The 22,913-nt window shown below is 51.1% G+C and overlaps 1 protein-coding gene across 2 annotated transcripts in view; it reads left to right on the forward strand.

Moving 5' to 3' along the window:
* coq8b (coenzyme Q8B) overlaps positions 1–21,830 on the forward strand; it is a 59,916-nt gene extending 38,086 nt beyond the window's left edge. For both annotated transcript variants that reach the window (XM_038785966.1, XM_038785965.1), the window contains exons 6-15: positions 151–273; positions 1,296–1,381; positions 5,148–5,288; positions 7,409–7,490; positions 7,590–7,683; positions 13,031–13,172; positions 13,521–13,628; positions 15,483–15,548; positions 16,713–16,799; positions 21,179–21,830. In XM_038785966.1, coding sequence (XP_038641894.1) covers positions 151–273; positions 1,296–1,381; positions 5,148–5,288; positions 7,409–7,490; positions 7,590–7,683; positions 13,031–13,172; positions 13,521–13,628; positions 15,483–15,548; positions 16,713–16,799; positions 21,179–21,487 — 1,238 coding nt within the window. In that variant the 3' untranslated portion in view covers positions 21,488–21,830. The remainder of the gene's footprint in view (positions 1–150; positions 274–1,295; positions 1,382–5,147; positions 5,289–7,408; positions 7,491–7,589; positions 7,684–13,030; positions 13,173–13,520; positions 13,629–15,482; positions 15,549–16,712; positions 16,800–21,178) is intronic.
* Positions 21,831–22,913: the final 1,083 nt, after the last annotated feature.

The following is a 22,913-nucleotide window of genomic DNA, read 5'->3' on the forward strand; positions in this document are numbered from 1 at the left end:
TTCAGTCTCACCGTTACAACTTGGCTGCTAAATAAATTGACTAAATATCTCCACGTTTCAAAATGTTTACTCCTTAATCTGGGCAGTTAGAGGGACGTTTCAGTTGTTCCGTACTGTACTAATCCTCCGATGTGCTTGTCTTGACCGAAGGGAATGAAGGGCTACTGGACTCCAGCCCCTTCCTATCGGAGGCTAACGCGGAGCGCATCGTCGACACGCTGTGCAAGGTGCGAGGGGCAGCTCTGAAGATTGGGCAGATGCTGAGCATTCAAGGTGCGTTTTCATTCTCACGTTCACCCTCGCCTTCTCGGGATACCCAGTGTGTGTCTCCTCTCCTGCCTGACCAACTCAACTCCCCCCCCCCCCCCCCCCAGCCAGCGAGAGAAGGTGGGGAGGGGTGCAGGTAGGAAGGAGAACAAAAGAGAGGGTGTGGGATGGGGTTGAGGGCACACTGGGCTAAAGCGCTGGCTTTTAAAGCAGGCCAAGGCAGGCCAGCAGCACGGTTCGATTCCCGTAACAGCCTCCCCGAACAGGCGCTGGAATGTGGCGACTAGGGGCTTTTCACAGTAACTTCATTGAAGCCTACTCGTGACAATAAGTGATTTTCATTTCATTTTCGGATGCCGCCTGACCTGCTGAGAATTTCCAGCATTTTCTGTTGCCACTCACTCACCTGGAATCCTCAGTGTTGCCATTTAATGTTGAGGCCGACACGAATAGCAAATGTTAATAAAACTAACCCGATAGGAACAACTCAACACTGGCCTTGCAAGCGACCTATCGCTGCCTTTCCCCCCCCCCCCCCCGTCTGCGGCAGCCAGGAAAGTGGATTGAATTAAGTGTCTTGTTTTTTTTTCCCATGTTGCAAGCTTGAGATTTCTTGCTGTTTCCACACCCTTCCCCTTCGCACAATTATTTCTGACTATCTGCATCCTTCTCCTGCCTTCGGGGCATCACATCGCCCATCTTCTCTTATCATTTGTCCAGAGTCATAGAGTCTTCCAGCACGGAATGAGGCCCTTCGGCCATCGACCCTGTGCTGATCACATCAACCTATCTATTCGAATGTCCTTTTGGTCAACTAATTAAGACACGTGGTACCAAGATAGGTGGTACCAAGATGGGTGAATGGAGTTAAGAAACGGATCGACCATGATGGCGTGGAGTGTCAGGGCAGGCGCGAGGGGCTGAATGGCTCACTCCCGTGCCCTGGCAATTCAGGATATGCGCTGACAAGTCTGCCAGACTGTGGGCTGAGACGCCGCTTTCACAAGATCGATTTTCTCTCCCCACAGACAGCAGTTTCATCAACCCTCAGCTCCAGAAGATATTCGAACGCGTGCGCCAGAGTGCGGACTTCATGCCCTCCTGGCAGACAGTGGTGAGTGGACCGTCAGCAGCACAGGATGGTGTCTGGTGCCCGTAACAGAAAAGTATGTCCCAGTGACACTTCTCAGAGAGCACAATGTCCAGCCAAAGGATTAGTGGATTTCTCGTGCCGATGATCACGACGAAGGGTTGTCAGTCCAGTAACTATCTCCTCCTTCTGACTCGCGCCCGAGTGGTTTTAAGCAACAGGCTTCAATATACGTTAACTAATAAAGAAATGGGTTTTAGAGAGCAGTCTTAGTGTTTATTGAATACGGAGCAGTTAACACAGCCGTCACAAAGTCCTTTCAAGCTGATCAGACTGGTAACCTTTTTGAATTTTTTTCTGACTGTCCTTGGAGCACACTGACCTGGGTGGCCCAGTGGTAATGTCGTAGGGCTAGTAATCCAGCTGACCCTCTGGGGGACACGGGTTCAAATCCCAGCCCGGCAGCTGGTAGAATTAAAATTCAATTAATAAAATCGGGGGTTGAAGGTTGGACTCAGTAACGGCGACCATGACAACGATGATCGATTGTCCGTAAAACCCCACCTGGTTCACTAATGCCCTTTGGGGAAGGAAATCTGCCGTCCTTACCCGGTCTGGCCTACACGTGACTCCAGACCCACAGCACAGGGTGGCACGGTAGCGCAGTGGTTAGCACTGTTGCTTCACAGCACCGGGGACCCGGGTTAGATTCCCGGCTTGGGTGACTGTGCGGAGTCTGCACGTTCTCCCCGTGTCTGCGTGGGTTTCCTCCGGGTGCTCCGGTTTCCTCCCACAAGTCCCGAAAGACGTGCAGATTAGCTGGATTGGTCAGGCTAAATTGCCCGTAGTGTCCGAAAGGTTAGGTGGGGTTACGGGGATAGGGTATAGGAGTGGGCCTTGGTCGGGTGCTAGTTCAGAGGGTCAGTGTAGACTCGATGAGGCGAATGGCCATCTCCTGCACTGTCGGGATTCTGTGTTCAACGTGGCTGACTTAAGTGGCCCTCTGAAATGGCCGAGCGAGACACTCCGTTCAAGGGCAATTAGGGGCAAATGCTGGCCTTGCCAGCGATACCCGAATCTCGTGAAATAATTTAAAAAAGGTTTGTACTATTCGGCTACCTGAGGCTGCACCACTTCTAATTTTCCACCCTTTGTCTCTGTTCAGTGTGCTTTGTCTAATATGTGGTGTCTTTGGCAGCTGCGTCTCATTCTGTCTGCCCCTGTTTCCCCCCCTCTCGCTGCAGTAAGTGATAACTTCGTGAATGCCCCCTATTTCGGCGCCTGGTTCTCGTGGCTCGGCTCCTTCCCATTCACCTGAGGAATAAAAAGCTTCCCATTCCCGTCCCCGTTCCCACTCTTTCTGAGAAAAAAAAAATACAAAGCACCCTCAGAGATATTTTGAGCATGCAAAACAATTTTACAATGTTCTATGAGGGGAGGAGTGTGGCTGTAGGGGCTGGTGGCAGAATCCTGGTCAAGAGCTGGTGGATTTTAAAGTATTTTTATTAAGCTTTTGCAGAATTTTTCATAATAAAACAGTAGCAACCATAATAACAAAACAAACTAGAGTGAACATTAACATAGTGCAAAAAGAGAATACACAATAACAATTAAATAGACATTACCCCACGCGACTCAGTCTTCCCACACCATCGCAATGAAGCACTCACCCCCCCCCCCCCCCCCCCCCCCCCCAACGGATTGCTGCTGCTGCCGACATTTAAATTTTCCCCGAGAAAGTCGACGAACGGCTGCCACCTCTGAGAGAACCCTAGTGTAGACCCTCTTAAGGCAAACTTTACTTTCTCGAGGCTGAGAAACCCACCCATGTCGGTAACCCAAGTCTCTACACTCGGTGGCTTCGAGTCCCTCCACATTAATAAAATCCATCTCCGGGCTACTAGGGAGGCAAAGGCCAAGACATCAGCCTCTTTCGCCCCCTGAACTCCCGGGTCTTCCTCAGGAAACTAAGGAAATTCGGCATGTCCACATTAACCCTTACCAACTTTTACAGATGCACTATAGAAAGCATCCTATCTGGCTGCATAACAGCCTGGTATGGCAACTGCTCGGCCCAGGACCGCAAGAAACTTCAGAGAGTCGTGAACACAGACCAGTCCATCACACAAACCTTCCTCCCATCCATTGACTCCATCTACACCTCCCGCTGCCTGGGGAAAGCGGGCAGCATAATCAAAGACCCCCCCCACCCGGCTTACTCACTCTTCCAACTTCTTCCATCGGGCAGGAGATACAGAAGTCTGAGAACACGCACAAACAGACTCAAAAACAGCTTCCCCGCTGTCACCAGATTCATAAATGACCCTCTTTTGGACTGACCTGATTAACACTACACCCAGTAGGCTTCACCCGATGCCGGTTCTTATGTAGTTATCTTGTGTATCTTGTGTTGTCCTATTATGTATTTTCTTTTATTCCCTTTTCTTCCCATGTACTTAATGATCTGTTGAGCTGCTCGCAGAAAAATACTTTTCACTGTACCTCAGTACACGTGACAATAAACAAATCCAATCCAATCCAATCCATTGGCTCATTGAAGAGGCCGGGGGAGGTGGCGAAGCGGGAGAGTTTGAAGATGGAATTCCAGAGAGTGAGACCCAGGCAGCTAGCGGTGGAGTAAAAGTGAAGTCTCATAGAATCATAGAATTTACAGTGCAGAAGGAGGCCATTCTGCCCATCGCGTCTGCACTGGCCCTTGGAAAGAGCACCAAGCCCACGCCTCCACCCTATCCCCTGTTGTGGGTCAGGGTTTCGAGAACCCCAAAGTGTATCATTGTGGTATGGGGAGCACACGGCCCACTCTGCAGGTGTGGTACAGCAGAAATGGAAAAGTATTTTTTAAAGCGAAACAATGTTTATTCTATGAACTCAAGTTAACCTTTTTAAAACATACAGTGAACATCTTAGCAGCCATCAATTCAAATACAACCTGCAAAGAATTCAACACGAATTGATCCTTAATAACTTCCCAAACAACATCCAGAAGACAAAAGAAACACCTTTTAACAGAAGTACATTAGGTTTACATTCACTACTGAGAACATTTATAATTCTGAATTCACCAAATGATCAGGAGATAGTCTTTTGATGGCAGAGAGATCAACAGTACACCTGCTCTGTCTGGCTTCAGCTCCAACACTGAAAATGAAACTAAAACAAATCCTGCAGCAAACAGCCTAAAACGAAAGTAAAAAGCGGACAGAGAGCCCAGCTCCACACACACTCTGACATCACTGCAGTAATATGAGCGGCCAAACATTTCTTAAAGCGACATTCTCATGACACCCCGTAACCCAGTAACGCCAGCCAAGCATTTTGGACACTAAGGGGCAATTTAGCACGGCCAATCCACCTAACCTGCACATCTTTGGACTGTGGGAGGGAGCCGGAGCCCCCGGAGGAAACCCACACAGACACGGGGAGAGCGTGCCGACAGTGACCTGAGCCGGGAATCGAACCTGGGATCCTGGCGCGTGAAGCAGCTGTGCCAACCACTGTGCTACCGTGCTGCCCCTCTTGCGTTTATATAGCGCCTGCCACAATCACCAGACGTCTCAAAGCTCTTGAAAACCGATGAAATACCTTTGATATGCGGTCATTGTTTGATTCCTGTGTTATATGCGCTAGTGCCGGTAGACGCTCGGCGGGTGGTCAGAGGTCAGAGGTCAGGCTGCGGAGGAGGGAGACATCAGAATTCGGACTGTGGCGCGTGGTCCTGGGTAGATCTCGCCTCACGACGAATCAAACTGTTTAAATGCTCTTTTCTCAGCAAGTTCTGGATGAGGAGCTGGGCCCACACTGGCGGGATCAGCTGGCCGTGTTTGAGGAGAGACCCTTTGCTGCTGCTTCGATTGGGCAGGTGCATCACGGAGAGCTGAAGGACGGGAGGGAAGTGGCCATCAAGATCCAGGTAGGCCTGTTTTTCCTCAGTTGAATCGGATTCTCGAGCTGCCGGATGGGATTACCAGGCCAGTAACGTAGCCACTACACTAGTCAGGCCCACTGCCTCAGTTGTGACCAGTTGACTCCGTAGAGACCTGGGGCTGGAGTCTTCCGCCCCGTCCGCTACAAGAACGTCACGGGTGAGACTCCGGCAATGGAAAAACCCATTGACCTCGGGCGGGATTCTCCGGTTGCCGGGCGGACGCGGCTGGAGAATCTTGCCCCTTGGATCAAACCTGGGTCATTCAAAGAACAATACAGCAGAGGAACTGGCCCTTCGGCCCTCCAAGCCTGTACTGGTCATGATACCAACCCTCAGCACTTCCTTGTGCCGTATCCCTCTATACCCATCCTATCCATGTGTTTGTTGAGATGCCTTTTGAACAGCGTTAATGTACCTGCTTCTACAACCTCCCCTAGCAAAACGTTCCAGACACTCCCCACCCTCTGTGTAAAAAAAAACTCCCTCGCCTCTAAACTTTGCCCCAAGGACATTAAACCTATGCCCCCCTGGTGACTGACCCCTCCACCCTGGGAAAGCATGCCCGCCTCATCCACTCTATCCATGCCCCTCATAATCTTGTAGGCCTCTTTCTAATGAAAACAATCCGAGTCTATTCAGCCTCTCCACGTAGCTAACACCCTCCAGACCAGGCAACATCCTGGTAAACCTCCTCGGCACCCTCTCCAAAGCCTCCACATCCTTCTGGTAGTGTGGCGACCAGAATTGTGCGCAATATTCCGAGTACAGCCGTACCAAGGTTCTATCCAACTGTAATTCGCGGCAAGGGCTCATTAACTGGATTTAAAATGGGTTTTGAAGCGACGCATATGACATACACGTTTTGAACCGGCGGTGCAATGCATATTGGTAGATAGATCAAAAGATGAGTCTAGAGCCCCTGACCCTTTGTATATGTATATAAGGGCCCTGCTTGAGGCCTCAATGATCAAATTGGTTTGCCTGAGGTATTTCAGCAGGAGGCTGTGTTCAGAGAAACCAGGCAGCCTATCAGCAGGTCCTTGCATTCTTTTTTATAAAATCACATATTGAATCTGTTGCTGGAGAGTGCAGGAATTCTCCTTCCGACCTCATTAAAACCACGGGTTGCACGTGGCCATCGCAGCCCTCTTTCTAAGTGTCTCTCTCCCCCCCCCCCCCCCCCCCCCCCCCCCCCCCAATCCCTGCCCACTCTCCCATCTCTCCCTCCTCCTCCTCCTCCTCCGCCTCATCCCGGTCACTGTCTATTTTCCACTGCTTTTCACAAGTCTGACTGCCTGTAAACTCGCCTCTACCTGTGTGCGGAGACACTGAGATTGTCACCGGATTAGTAATGCAGAGACCAGGGTTAAAGCTCTGGGGCAGCACGGTAGCATTGTGGATAGCACAATTGCTTCACAGCTCCAGGGTCCCAGGTTCGATTCCGGCTTGGGTCACTGTCTGTGCGGAGTCTGCACGTTCTCCCCGTGTCTGCGTGGGTTTCCTCCGGGTGCTCCGGTTTCCTCCCACAGCCCAAAGATGTGCAGGTTAGGTGGATTGGCCGTGATAAATTTCCCCTTAGTGTCCAAAATTGCCCTTAGTGTTGGGTGGGGTTACTGGGTTATGGGGATAGGGTGGAGATGTTGACCTTGGGTAGGGTGCTCTTTCCAAGAGCCGGTGCAGACTCGATGGGCCGAATGGCCTCCTGCACTGTAAGTTCTATGATAATCTATGACCCGGGTTCAAATCCCACCACGGCCGATGGTGGAATTCGAATCCAATACAATCAATGATGGCATTGTCGATTCTCGTATAAAACCCATCTGGTTCACTAATGTCATAAAGGGCAGGAAATCTGCTGTCCTTACCCGGTCTGGCCTACGTGTGACTCCAGACCCATAGCGATGTGGTTGACTCTTAAATGCCCTCTGGTGTCCTAGCGAGACACAGTTTCAGGGTAGTTAGGGATGGGCAATTAATAAATGAATTTTTTTAAAAACCATGAGGTCTGTAGGTCCTCTGTGATTCGTAAAGAGAAGTTTTGGGTTTGAGATGCAGTGATTTGGGGGTTTGTTTCCGAAGTTTGTTCATCTGCTTCATTCTTCCAGTATCCAGGGATAGCTCAGAGCATCAAGAGTGACGTGGAGAACCTGCTCTCTCTGTTACAGATGAGCATCCCACTGCCCGAAGGTAAAGCAGAGTCTACAAAACCCTTTTGCATTGTTGAGTAAGGTTCAGAAGCGGGAGCCGCCCCAGTGCTCACTGCCCCTTTCTCCGCCCTCCTTGCAGGCCTGTTTGCCGAGAGCGGGATTGTGGTATTGAAGCGGGAGCTGGAATGGGAGTGTGACTACATTCGGGAAGCAGCTTGTGCCAAGAGGTTCAGGTATGGTCAGCCGCCTGTGTGGAAAGAGGTCACTCCACCACAATTTATATTTCTATAACCCCTTTGATGTAGAAAAACACTCCGCAGGGATTGTGTTGTGAAACAAAACCCTGAGCGACATTTAAAAAAAATAAATTTAGAGTACCCAATTATTATTATTATTATTTAGAGTACCCAATTATTATTATTTTCCAATTAAGGGGCAGTTTAGCGTGGCCAATCCACCTACCCTGCACATCTTTGGGTTGTGGGGGTGAAACTCACACAGACACGGGGAGAATGTGCAAACTCCACACGGACAGTGAACCAGAGCCGGGATTCGAACCCGGGGCCTCAGCGCCACGGTCCCAGCGCTATCCACTGCGCCACATGCCCCCCTCGACCCTGAGCGACATGAGGAGACATTAGGACACGTGACCAAAAGTTTGGTCAAGCAGGTAGGTTTTAAAGATGCTAAGGGGTTTAGGGAGAGAATGTCAGGGCCCAGGTAGATGAAGTATTACAACACCAGGTTAAAGTCCAACAGGTTCGTTTGGAATCACTAGCTTTCGGAGCGGAGCTCCTTCATCAGGCGAGTGAAGAGGTGGGTTCCACAAACACAGCATATATAGACAAAGTCAATGATGGAAGATGATACTTTGAATGCGAGTCTTTGCCGGTCCAGACGGTGCGACTGGAGAGAGGGATAATCAGGTTAAAGAGGTGCGAATTATCCCTGGGCCTGGGCTTGCGGAATCCTACCAACTGTCCTGGCTTGAGACAATTCACACCCCTTTAACCTGTGAAAATCCCCTCGTCGCCACACTCCGGCGCCTGTTCGGGTACACCGAGGGAGAATTCAGAATGTCCAATTCACCTAACAAGCACGTCTTTCGGGACTTGTGGGAGGAAACCGGAGCACCCGGAGGAAACCCACGCGGGGAGGACGTGCAGACTCCACACAGACAGTGACCCAGCCGGGAATCGAACCTGGGACCCTGGCGCTGTGAAGCAACCGTGCTAACCACTGCTCCGTGCCGCCATAATATACTAAAAGGGATTGATGAAGTAAATGTAGACCAAACGTTCCCCCTTGTGGGGCAATCTAGAACCAGAGGTCACGGATATGGGTTGAGAGGCGATTTCGAGCTGAGACGAGGAGGAACTACTTCTCGCAGAGGGTGGTGAATTTGTGGAACTCGCAGCCCCCACAGTGCGGTGGAGTCTGAATCAGTAAATAATTTCAAGAAGGAGATAGATATATTTCTGATTAAAATATAAAGAATGGGTTAAAGGGATATGGGAAACAGGTGGGGAGGTGGATTTGAGACCAGGAAGAGATTAGCTATGATCTGATTGAATGGCGGAGCAGGAGCGAGGGGGAGGGTGATTTGCGACGTCTGCTCCTAATTCCTATGACATCGCAAAGTTGAGTGGGAAATGTCAACATAGTTTGCAATGATAAATCTTGACTAAAATTCACATCCTGATATGTGACCAGGAAGTACTTAAATGTCATAGATCTAGATTGGGGACGACATGCTCAGATGCATAATGATCAGCATTTTCTCGGCGTATCTTGTGTGAGTTTAAAATGAAAATTTGCATTCTCGTGATGCTGACTGTATTTTCTTTCCTGCTTCGCTGGTTTTACCTGTTTGAGGTTTCAAAAGGATTGACCTCTGTGCTGCTATTACGGAACAGAACTTCAATCAGTGGAACCGGTTTCCTCCCCCAGCCCAAAGACGTGCAGGTTAGGTGGACTGGCCATGCCAAATTGCCCCTCAGTGTCCAAAGGTTTGGTGGGCTTACGGGTGAGGAGTGGGCCTAGTTTGGGTGCTCTTTCAGAGGGCCGGTGCAGACTCGATGGGCCGAACGGCCTCCTGCACTGGGGATTCTATGAAGAACCAGAAGCAACTACAGGCCAACGAGCAGTGAGTTTGAGGCAGGTCGAGAGACTGTAGCTCACTGCTCTGCCACTCGGTGGTGCTGTTTCCCCACTAATTGTCTCACACGATCATCGGTCCAATGGGCTTAAATCCTGAGGTCCTGATTCCTTCTCGCTGCCCCCTGTGGGTAGAATCCAGGAGTTTACAGCACTCAATCTAGATAGGACATCAATTGTCGCTGGCAAGGTTATGTTGTCCCACCCCTAATTGCACTCTTAAGAAGGTGGAGGTGCCTTCTTGAACTGTTGCAGTCCATGTGCGTCACGGTGGCACAGTGGTTAGCACTGCTGTCTCACAGCTCCAGGGACCCGGGTTCGATTCTGACCTCGGGTGACTGTCTACGTGGAGTCTGCACGTTCTCCCCGTGTCTGCGTGGGGTTCCTCCGGGTGCTCCGGCTTCCTCCCACAGTCCAAAGATGTGCAGGTTAGGTGGATTGGCCGTGATCAATGCACAGTGGCATGGGGCAGGGGAGTGGACCGAGGTAGAGTGCTCCTCCGGAGGGTTGGTGCAGACTTGACAGGCCGAATGGGCTCCTTCTGCACTGTGGGGATTCTGTGGATGTGGGTATACCCACCGTGCTGTTAGGGAGGGAGTTCCAGGATTTTGTCCCAAGGACAGTGAAGGAACGGCCGATATATTTCCAAATCAGGGTGGAGGGGATGGTGGTACTTCTGTGCGCTGCTGCCCTTGACCCTCGAGGTGATAGAGACCCTGCGTTTGCAACGTGCTGTTGAAGGGGATTTAACAAGTTACTGAGGTGCATCTTGCAAATGCTGCCCACTCCAGCAATAGGAATAGGAGCAGTTCTCAATTCTACGTTTGTCCAAACGGTGAAGCGATGGAGTGAGAGTTTGTGTGTGATTTAATCCCGTGGAGACAATTAAGCCCATTCCTGAAGTAAAATACTGCACACGCTGGAAATCTGAAATAAAAATATTGCTCCTTGACATTCAATGGCATTACCATCACTCAATCCCTCACTACCAACATCTGAGGGTTATCATTGGCCAGAAACTGAACTGGACTAGCCGCATTAATACTGTGGCTACCAGGGCAGGTCAGAGGAATTATTCAGTGAGTTACTCACCTCCTAACTCATCAAAGCCTGTCCACCGTCTACAAAGCACAAATCAGGAGCGTGAGGGAATACTCTCCACTTGCCTGGATGAGCGCAGCTCCAGCAACACTCGAAGCTCAACACCATCCAGGACAAAGCAGCCCCGCTTGATTGGCACCCCATCCACAAACAGTCACCCCCTCCATCTCCGCACAGTAGCAGCCGTGTGTACCATCTTCAAGAAGCACGGTGGTGGCACAACGGCGCAGTGGTTAGGGCTGCTGTCTCGGGGTGCCGAGGTCCCAGGTTCGATCCCAGCCCTGGGTCACTGTCTGTGCGGAGTCTGCACGTTCTCCCCGTGTCTGCGTGGGTTTCCTTCGGGTGCTCCAGTTTCCTCCCACAGTCCAAAGACGCGCAGGTTAGGTGGATTGGCCATGCTAAATTGTCCCTTAGTGACCAAAAAAAAAGGTTATTGGATTACGGGGATAGGGTGGAAGTGAGGGCTTAACTGGGTCGGTGCAGACTCGAAGGGCTGAATGGCCTCCTTCTGCACTGTATGTTCTATGTATCTATGTAAGCCCCAAGGCTCCTTAGGCAGCACCTTCCAAACCCACGACTGCTATCGTCTATAAGGACAAAGGCAGCAGATACCTGGGAACCCCACCACCTGGAGGTTCCCCTCCAAGTCACTCACCACCCTGACTGGGGAATATATCGGCCGTTCCTTCACTGTCGCTGGGGCAACATCCTGGAACTCCCTCCCTAACAGCATGGTGGGTGTACCTACACAACACGGATTGTAGCGGTTCAAGAAGGCAGCTCACCACCACCTTCTCGAAGGGCAATTGGGGATGGACAATAAATGCTGGGCCCGGCCAGCGACTCCCACATCCAGGAAAAATTAATACAATAAAAATATCTTGCAGCATCTGTGGAGAGAAAAACAGAGTTAACATTTTGAGATGAATACGACTTATCTTCAGAATTGGTCTTAACTTCATCATCATAGAGACACACACACAGGGGGGAGAGAGAGAGAGCGACACACACAGGGGGGAGAGAGAGAGAGAGCGACACACACAGGGGGGGAGAGAGAGATAGAGACACACACACAGGGGGGAGAGAGATAGAGACACACACACAGGGGGGAGAGAGAGAGAGCGACACACACAGGGGGGAGAGAGAGAGAGCGACACACACAGGGGGGGAGAGAGAGATAGAGACACACACACAGGGGGGAGAGAGATAGAGACACACACACGGGGGGGAGAGAGATAGAGACACACAGGGGGGAGAGAGAGATAGAGACACACACGGGGGGGGGGGGAGAGAGAGAGAGCGACACACACACAGGGGGGAGAGAGATAGAGATACACACACAGGGGGGAGAGAGATAGAGACACACACACAGGGGGGAGAGAGATAGAGATACACACACGGGGGGAGAGAGAGATAGAGACACACACAGGGGGGAGAGAGAGATAGAGACACACACAGGGGGGGAGAGCGAGATAAAGACACACACAGGGGGGAGAGACAGATAAAGACACACACGGGGGGGAGAGAGAGATAGAGACACACACACGGGGGGAGAGAGAGATAGAGACACACACACAGGGGGGGGGAGAGAGAGATAGAGACACACAGGGGGGAGAGAGAGATAGAGACACACACGGGGGGGAGAGAGAAATAGAGACACACACGGGGGGGAGAGCGAGATAAAGACACACACGGGGGAGAGAGATAGAGACACACACAGGGGGGGAGAGAGAGATAGAGACACACACGGGGGGGGGGAGAGAAAGATAGAGACACACACGGGGGGAAGAGAGAGAGAGAAAATGACATAGAAACATAGAATTTACTGTGCAGAAGGAGGCCATTCGGCCGATCGAGTCTGCACCGGCCTGTTGGAAAGAGCTCCCTACTTAAGCCTACACCTCCACCCTATCCCCGTAACCCAAACTAACCTTTTGGACACTAAGGGCAATTTAGCGCGGCCAATCCACCTAACCTGCACATCTTATGAACTGTGGGAGGAAACCGGAGGGCCCGGAGGAAACCCACGCAGACACGGGGAGAACGAGCAAACTCCACACACACTAACCCGTGGCCGGAATTGAGCCCGCGTCCCTGGAGCTGTGAGGCAGCAGTGCTAACCACTGCGCCAAAGTTCCAGTGGCTATTCCCATTGCAGAGTTTCTACAGGTAACATCCCCAACTTCTGAAGCATGCCTCTGATAGTGGTGGTGTAAGGTGATCCACTGCCTCGCATGGCAGGTGATTTCCCCGGTGGCCGTGGCCCCGGGAGAGGGATTGCACTCCAGTCTAACCGTGCGGTCTGTCCTGTGGCTCTGACAGGGAGCTGCTCAAGGACGATCCTTTCTTCTGCGTTCCAGAAGTGATCGATGAACTCACGACAAAACGGATTCTCACCGCAGAGCTAGTGCACGGCGTACCTCTGGATAGATGTGAAGATCTCGATCAGGACACCCGAAATAAGGTTTGCCTACAGACTCGCTGTTCCTGATTCTCAGTCTCATTGTAACCGAGTGTGTGATGGACAAATTGTTCTTGGCTGTAAAAAAAGAAAACAGTACAGCAGCACGATGGAGGAGGATTGGTGATTACTCTGAACACTTTCTAATCTCGAGCCAATATTGTAAAACCCACATGCTTTACCACCCAAATTCGCCTGACCTGAAAAATAGTTTTACACTAACCCTCTTACCATTCGAAGCATGATCAACTCGCTGGGAACAGTGCGACAGGAGATTCACTGGAACGCAATCTGTATTTTCTTGTTTTAAGTGATTCTTGTTTTAGTAAAAACGTTGCGTCCTTCCTCCAGATCTGTTCCAACATCCTTGAGCTGTGCCTTCGTGAGGTTTTTGAGTTCCGGTTCATGCAGACTGATCCAAACTGGTCCAATTTCTTCTTTGATGAGGGGAAGCAGAAGGTGAGTCACGTATAACGTTCCCCCCCCCCCCATTTATTTCCCCCTCCTGTTTAGTTCCCTGCGCCTCCTCCCCAATTAGGAGGGTGGGCTGTTACTGTGCAGTGAAGCTAAATTGCAGTCTAAGTTGGTTTTTAGTAAGAAGTATAACAACACCGGGTTAAAGTCCAACAGGTTTGTTTCAAACATTAGCTTTCGGAGCACAGCTCCTTCCTCAGGTGAATGGCGAGGAAGGAGCTGCGCTCCGAACCTGAGGAAGGAGCTGCGCTCTGAAAGCTCGTGTTTGAAACAAACCTGTTGGACTTTAACCTGGTGTTGTAAGACTTCTTGCTGTGCTCACCCCAGTCCAACGCCGGCATCTCCACATCTTGGTTTTTAGTGTTTAAGGGGGTGGTTGGCTCAGTTAGCTAGAGCGAGGTGTGTAACAATGCAGGTTTTCCAAAAAAATAAATTTAGAGTACCCAATTTTTTTTTCTCCAATTAAGAGGCAATTTAGCATGGCCAATCCACCTAACCTGCACATCTTTTGGGTTGTGGGGGCGAAACCCACGCAGACACGGGGAGAATGTGCAAACTCCACACGGACAGTGACCCAGGGCCGGGATTCGAATCCCAGCCCTCAGCACCGCAGTCCCAGTGCTAACCACTGTACCCCATGCTGCCCACCATTGCCGGTTTAATCCCCGCGTCAGTATAGAGACCGGCTCCTTTACCTTGGCCCTTGCTGGATGTGGATTGGTGTCCCTCAAGCTATGTAACCAGATGTCTCCCTCTTTCTCTCTCTATTGGGGTGAGGCGACGGCGAAGTGGTCCTGTCACTAGACTAGTAATCCAGAGACCCAGGACACGGCAGCACAGTGGGTAGCTGTCCGTGTGGAGTTTGCTCATTCTCCCCGTGTCTGCGTGGGTTTTGCCCCCACAACCCAAAGATTTTTTAATTTTTTAATTTTTTAAATAAATTTAGATTACCCAATTATTTTTTCCAATTAAGAGGCAATTTAGCGTGGTCAATCCACCTACTCTGCACGTTTTTGGGTTGTGGGGGCGAAACCCACGCAGACACGGGGAGAATGTGCAAACTCCACACGGACAGTGACCCAGAGCCGGGATCGAACCCGGGTCCTCAGCGCCGTGAGGCGGTTGTGCTAACCACTAGGCCACCGTGCTGCCCCACAACCCAAAGATGTGCAGGTGAGGTGGATTGGCCACGCTAAATTGCCCCTTAATGGGGAAAAAAAAATGAATTGGGTACTGTAAATTTATGTTTTTAAAATGGGATTGGCAACAAATGCTGACACAGCCAGTGATGCTCACATCCCAAGAACGAATTTTTAAAAATGATCCCTATGATCCTTTGTCGACTATGGCCGGTTACCTACCGATCAGCACATTTGGCCGTGAGTCAGAAGGCTGTGAGTTCGTGTCCCACTCCAAAACCCTGAGCCTAAATTGCAAGCTGAAGGGTCAGTGCCAAACTGATGGAGTTGCTGCATTGTTAGCATTGAGACATCTGCTTTCTTGGATGCAAAATATGCCATGGCTACTTAGAAGCACACGAGCATTCTGTGGGCGCTTGCTGGGCGCAAATTGATGCCACCTTTCCCTGGCATTCAGAAATGGCAATTCAGAAATATTTCCTGAGCTACAACGTTTTGGGCCACCCTGGGGCCAGGAAGGCATTGTGCAAACGCATGTCCTCCTCCTTTCCAACAGCGTTAAGGACAAAGAACAGCACAGGAACAGGCCCTTCGGCCCGCCAAGCTACCACCCTTTGCAAAAACCCTCAGCACTTCCTTGTGCCGTACCCCTCAAAAGCGTTACCGGGAAGAATTAACGTTTTACTTCTTGCCCCATCAGGTAACGTTGTTGGACTTTGGAGCAAGTCGAGAGTTTGGTAAAGAATTTACAGATAACTACATTGAGGTATGTGCAAAGTTTCCGTTCTTTCCCTTGGGCACGTCAAACACTTCAGTGTCTCCATTGGCAGAGTTCCTGTCGGTCGGATATTTGTGCGGATGATTCCTCACCCTCCCGGCCAACCACATTTCACCGTGCCCCAGCCTCCTCGCCTCCTGATTCAAGTCCAGGGACAGGGGCACAATTGAAACGCAGCCACTGTTGCGATGGGAAGAGAAGTGCAGCCATTTTGTGCACAGCAAGATCCCGCAAACTGCAGTGTGACGATGACCAGATCATTTGTTTCTCTTCAGTGTTGTTGATAAAGGGATAAATATTGACCAGTACACAGGGGAGAACCCTCGCCCCCCCCTTTTCAAAGTAGTGTTGTGACACCTTTCATGTCCTTTTTAAAATTAATAATCTTTATTAGTGTCACAAGTAGGCTTACATTAACACTGCAATGAAGTTACTGTGAAAAGCCCCTAGTCGCCACATTCCGGCGCCTGTTCGGGTACACAGAGGGAGAATTCAGAATGTCCAATTCGCCCAGCAGCACGTCTTTCGGGACTTGTGGGAGGAAACCGGAGTTCCCGGAGGAAACCCACGCAGACGCGGGGGAGAACGTGCAGACTCCACACAGACAGTGACCCAAGTGGGAATCGAACCCGGGTCCCTGGCTCTGCGAAGCAACAGTGCTAACCACTGGGCTACCGTGCTGCCCCAGGCCTCTGTTAAACCTCCCTTCTGAAACGCAGCTCTTTGAGAGTGCTGCACTACCTCAGCACTGTGCTGGAATGTCAGCCGCGATTTTGCTCCAAGGTACTTCGAGGGGGACCTAAACCCTCGATCTTCTGACTCAAAGGCAACAGAGTGTCGTCCACCCGTCCACAACAAAGTTAGATGATGCTCGCGGTTCTCCGTGATCCCCCGAGTTTCAGAACCCGCAGGACATGTGGGGAAACAGCCATGTTGTATACTGGTGACAATACGACCTCTCTCTGTTGGGTCGGGGGCCAATTCAGCGATGAAGTACACACCGGAGCCCGAGGGTGCCTCCAAGAGCTAGTGTCACAGGGAGCCCCACAGGGGTCACGTGCCGCCAAACGGGAACACCCAGTGAAGTATCATCGTCACTTTCACTTGCTTCCTCCCAGCTATAGCTGTAACATCCGATCTCTTGTCTCGCAGGTGGTCCGAGCCGCTGCTGATGGTGACCGGGGCAAGGTGTTACAGAAATCCCGGGACTTGAAATTCCTCACCGGCTACGAGACAAAGGCAAGTGCCGACATTCATTCAGCTGGGGAGCACTGAGTGCCGAACCTTCCAATTAGAGGCCATTCTGGGGTGAATCAGGATGCAGTTTTTGGGCACAAATTGGTAAAAATCCTAGAACGTTCCGTCCCCAAGAAACTGTTCCAAGGTTGCAGGAAGAGTTAATCGAAAACTTCAGGACTGAGATTGAGAGATTTCTGTTCGGCAGAAGGATGCTGGGCGGGGCGTAGATCAACCGTGATCTAATTGGGTGATAGAACAGGCATGAGGGGCTGAATGGCCTCTTCCTCTGTTCCTATTCATGACTGCTTAGATTGCCTCCCAATTACCTCCTATCCTGGCCGTGGTTCGTGCCTCATCACTTACAGGGACGCCCAGGGTGGCAAAGAATTGAAATGTCGGCTCTGGGCCACTGTCCGTGTGGAGTTTGCACATTCTCCCCGTGTCTGCGTGGGTTTCGCCCCCACAACCCAAAGATGTGCCGGCTAGGTGGATTGGCCAGGCTAAATTGCCCCCTTAATTGGAAAAAATTAATTGGGTACGCTTAAAAAAAAAAAAATTGTGCCGTCCATTTGAAAGGTCGATTGTACAGAAACGCACCCACATGTCGCTGGACTAGTAATCCAGAGACCCAGAGTAACGCTCTAGGGGGGCCCAGGTTCTAATCCCACCACGGCAGATATATGAATTGAAATTTGAATTGAATAAAACAAAAATCTGGAAATAAAAGTCTAAGGATGACCACAACACCAGTGTCGATTGTCCCAAAAACCCCATCTGGTTCACTAAAGCCCCTTCAATGAAGGAAATCTGCCCTCCTTACCCGGTCTGGCCTACATGTGACTCCAGACCCATAGTGAAGTGGCTGACTCTTAAATACCTCCTCGGGGCGATTGGGGTTGGGCAATTAATGCCGACCCAGCCAGCGATGCCATCCCGTGAAACAATTAAAATAGAATGAGGGGGAATTAAATTGCAGCTACAGCGCGATGCCAGTCCCGCCATCGTACCTATTTTTGAAAGACCTATTCAGTTGGTCCCACTCTTTCCTCGGAGCCCTGCAAATATTTTTACGTTCGCAAATGTGTCTATTTCTTTTGAAAGTTATGGTTGAGGCTGCTTCCACCCCCCTTTAGGGAAGCACATTCCAGATCGTAAACCGCTGCATTAAAAAAGAATTTTGTCTCCCTACTTTATCTTGAATCTGCGGGCCTCTGCTCGTCAACTTTCCTGCCGGTGTAAACCGATCTTCCCTGTCTGCCCCGTCAAAACCCTTCTTCATTTGGAACACCCCCTCTCTAATCTCCCCTTAACCGTCTACCTTCTCTGCCTTAAGCAAAACAGTCCCAGCTTCTGCAGCCTCTGTACGTATCTGAAGTCCCTCGTCGCTGATACCCTTCTGGTATATTTTCCATTGCTCTCTAACTTTGGTCTCTTTATTTTTTTTAAATAAGTTTTCACAAAATATCAACAACAAAAATATAAAGTACAAAATGCAAAAAATGTAAAGGAACCTCAGTAACAAAAATAATAAATTAACACCCGCCCAAACACATAGCAAATATATACACCCAGACAAAACCTCCAATATATAGAAACAAAACTGAAATAAACCCACCCCCTCCCCCGGGGTTGCTGCTGCCACTGATCGTTGTCTACCGTTCTGCCAGGAAGTCTAGGAACGGTTGCCACCGCTTGAAAAACCCCTGTACCGACCCCCTCAAAGCAAATTTCACCCTTTCCAATCCAGGCCTCAACGTTTGGGGGCCTCGCATCCCCCCACTGAAGAAGAATCCTCCGCCGGGCTACCAGGGATGCAAAGGCCGCCAGAATACCAGCCTCTTTCACCTCCTGCACTCCCGGCTCCTCTGCAACCCCAAATATTGCAAACCCCCAGCCTGGTTTGACCCTGGACCCTACCACCCTCGACACCGTCCTCGCTACGCCCTTCCAAAATTCCGCCAGCGTGGGCATGCCCAGAACATATGGGTGTGGTTTGCTGGGCTCCCTGAGCACCTAACACACCTGTCCTCGCCCCCAAAAACCGGCTCATCCTTGTCCCGGTCATGTGTGCCCTGTGCAACACCTTGAACTGTATGAGGCTGAGCCTCGCACACGAGGAGGAAGAGTTGACTCTCCCTAGGGCATCGGCCCAAGTCCCCTGCTCGATCACCTCCCCCAGCTCCTCCTCCCACTTGCCTTTCAGCTGCTCCACCGAAGCCTCCTCCTCCTCCTGCATCACCTGGTATGTTGCCGAAATCTTCCCCTCTCCAACCCACACCCCCGAGAGCACCCTATCCTGGAGGACCGTGCGTGGCAGCAGCAGCGGAAATCCCACCACTTGCCGCCTAACAAACGCCCTTACCTGTAGGCACCTGAAGGTGTTTCCCGGGGGGAGCCCGTACCTCTCCTCCAGCTCACCCAGGCTCGCGAACTTCCCATCCACGAATAGATCCCCCAACCTCCTTATCCCTGCCCTGTGCCACCTCGCAAACCCTCCCCGGGACAAACCGGTGGTTCCCCCGGATCGGGGTCCACACCGAGGCCCCCACTTCCCCCCTGTGCCGCCTCCACTGCCCCCAGATTTTGAGGGTAGCCGCCACCACCGGGCTCGTGGTATACCTCGTTGGAGGGAGTGGCAGCGGCGCCGTTACCAGCGCCTCCAGACTCGTACCCTCACAAGACGCCGTTTCCAGCCTCTTCCATGCCGTCCCCTCCCCCTCCAGCACCCACTTGCACACCATCGCCACATTAGCGGCCCAGTAGTATCCACAGAGATTGGGTAGCGCCAGCCCGCCGCCCCCCCCCCCCCTTCCCAATTCCTGCTCCGCTCCAGGAATAATCTTCTCACCCTCAGAGTAACTTTGGTCTCTTCATTGTATCATTGCGAGGGAGGCTCCTGCTACACACGGGAACCAGACTCAGGGCCAGCAGGATGCCCAGAAGAGTTGTTCGGGGGAATGAAAGGGATCTTCAGATGAGAAAAGAAGCCACATTTATGAATGGAGTTTCAGCAAAGAAGGAGATTCCTGCTTGAGGTGGAAGGCGAGATCAAGGTGGATACTAACATCCACAGCACCTTTAACGTAGTGCAGCCCCTCGAGGCTCAGCAGGAGAGCCTCAAAATCAGACAAAATTTAACTCAAAACTACGTAAGGAGATACCAAAAACTCGGTCAAAGAGGTTGGATTTAAGGAATGTCTTGAAGAAGGAAAGCGAGGTAGGGACGCTGGGAGGTTTAGGGAGGGAATCCCGGAGCTAAGGGGCCCCAGGCAGCTGAAGGCACGGTCGCCAATGGTGGGGCGATTAAAATCAGGGAGGTGTCATGGGGCTGGTTTAGCACAGGGCTAAATCACTGGCTTTGAAAGCAGACCAAGCAGGCCAGCAGCACGGTTCAATTCCCGTACCAGCCTCCCCGGACAGGCGCCGGAATGTGGCGACGAGGAGCTTTTCACAGTAACTTCATTTGAAGCCTACTCGTGACAATAAGCGATTTTCATTTCCGAGAGGCCGGAATTAAGAAGTCCATTGATATTTCTGAGGGTTGTGGGCCTGGAGAAAGTTGTGGAGGTAGGGCGAGCTGAGGCCATGGAGCGATTTGACAACAAGAAGGAGAATTCTCAAATCGTGGCGTTTGATTGGGCCCCAATGTAGGTTGGTGAGCAGCAGGAATGATGGACAATGTTTCTCCTCTGCTGCTTGTGCCAGGCTGATCACTTGCACCTGCGCTGTCCCTTTAAATTAATGAAATGAAAATCGCTTATTGTCATAAGTCGGCTTCAAATGAAGTTACTGTGAAAAGCTCCTCGTCGCCACATTCCGGCGCCTGTTCGGGGAGGCTGTTACGGGAATCAAACCGTGCTGCTGGCCTGCCTTGGTCTGCTTTCAAAGCCAGCGATTTAGCCCAGTGCTAAACAGCACGCTGACGCGCTGTCCCTTTAAGATTGTCAGGCAGCTCCAACTTAAAGGGAGTGCTTCCAGTGCCACGGTCCTTACAGCAGCGTCCCGATTCCGCGCCCATGCAGCTTAGAGGAATGTTAGTGACGGGTGAGCAGACTTGCTGCGCGTTCGGGTGCGGGCAGCAGAGGTTTGGGTGAGCTCGGGTTTAGAGGGTGGACGATAGGAGGATAGCCAGGAGCGTGTTGCAATAGTCGATCTGGAAATATGGGCGAGGAATGTGTGGGCGGATGAGCTGAGATGGGGAGGTACACGGCCTTGCTCATGGGGGTGGGATCTGAAGACAGAAATGTCAATCGAGGATTGGGACGCCTCTACCAGAGGCGAGGGGTACAGTTGGCGATGTCATTAGTTGTACCAGCAAGAGGCAGAAGTTCCTGTGGCCCTGACAATCTGACGGAGCCAGTTTGCTGTACTCTTTGCAGGTGTTTGAAGAAGCTCACATCGATGCGGTCATGACCCTCGGGGAAGCGTTTGCTCAGCCACAATCCTTTGACTTTGGGAGCCAGGCCACCACCCGGCGGATCCACAGCCTGATTCCAGTGATGCTGAAACACCGACTGACCCCTCCCCCCGAAGAATCCTACTCCCTCCATCGCAAAATGGCCGGCTCCTTCCTCATCTGCTCCCGACTGCAAGCCTTCATTCCCTGCAAGGAGATGTTCGACCAGGTCTACGCCAGATACTTCAACCTGGAGGATCAGCAACTGGTTAAAATGCAGCAGTGCAAATAGACACAGTCACAAGGCATCGGGTTCAGCCGGGGCTCTGAGCAAACTCACCTGAGACTTTGGCTTTGTGTCACATTTTTTAGCTAGGTGGAGTATTGCTGCAAATGGACTTGCTTTTCTTTGTCTCTACTGAATATGATCAAACACTCCAGCTATAGAACACCACGGCACCATTTGCTACCTTATTAAAGCTCACCGGGGGAGAGGTTGCTGGAGTTTTTGGATGCTGAACGGTTCGAAGTCTGAAGCAGCAAGTTCAGGTGTTTGGCTGTTGGTGTGAGAGCATTTGAATTTTTTTTTTTAAAGTGCATAATGAATACTTATTAAATGTCAATCTTTCGACCTATATTTTGGATCATTTGTGGCCTGAGGAACTTGCATTTGTATAGCGCCTCGGGACCTTCCAAAGCGCCTTGCAGACAATCAAGTTCTTAGAACATAGAACAGTACAGCACAGAACAGGCCCTACGGCCCTCAATGTTGTGCCGAGCCATGATCACCCTACTCAAACCCACGTATCCACCCTATACCCGTAACCCAACAACCCCCCCCCCTTAACCTTACTTTTATTAGGACACTACGGGCAATTTAGCATGGCCAATCCACCTAACCCGCACATCTTTGGACTGTGGGAGGAAACCGGAGCACCCGGAGGAAACCCACGCACACAGGGGGAGGACGTGCAGACTCCACACAGACAGTGACCCAGCCGTGAATCGAACCTGGGACCCTGGAGCTGTGAAGCATTTATGCTAACCACCATGCTACCCTGCTGCCCCTGCTTCTTGTTTTGTTTTTTTTTAAATTTAGAGTACCCAATTATTATTTTCCAATTAAGGGGCAATTTAGCGTGGCCAATCCACCTACCCTGCACATCTTTGGGTTGTGGGGGTGAAACCCACGCAGACACGGGGAGAATGTGCAAACTTCACACGGACAGTGACCCAGAGCCGGGATCGAACCTGGGTCCTCAGCGCTGTAGGCAGCAGTGCTAACCACTGTGCCACCGTGCTGCCCTCTTGTTTCTTTTTTCAAAGTTTGCTCATCGTTGTCACATAGGAAACACGGCTGCCGATTTGTGCACAGCAAGATCCCAGAAACGACGCCTGCTCCTCTTTGAATAAACAGCTGGATTATTCACATGGGGCCTGGGGTAAATGCTTCACCTGAAGGAACTGAACCTCTCGCAGTGCGGCGGCCCTTCATGACAAGCCGTGCCTGCTCAATCATTGAGTACACTCAAGTCTGAGGTTGATTAGATTTTTGAATACAAAGGGAATCGAGGGTTATGGGGGCAGTGGGGAAAGTGGATTAATGATAGAGGAACTGCCATGTTCGGACAGAGCAGGCTCGAAGGGCCGTGTCCTCCTCCATCTCCTTTGCCACAATGTACAAGGCACGATCAGTAAGTTTGCAGATGGCACTAACA

The sequence above is a fragment of the Scyliorhinus canicula genome, chromosome 27 (genome assembly GCF_902713615.1).
Source record: "Scyliorhinus canicula chromosome 27, sScyCan1.1, whole genome shotgun sequence".
In the NCBI taxonomy this organism is placed as follows: Eukaryota; Metazoa; Chordata; class Chondrichthyes; order Carcharhiniformes; family Scyliorhinidae; genus Scyliorhinus; species Scyliorhinus canicula.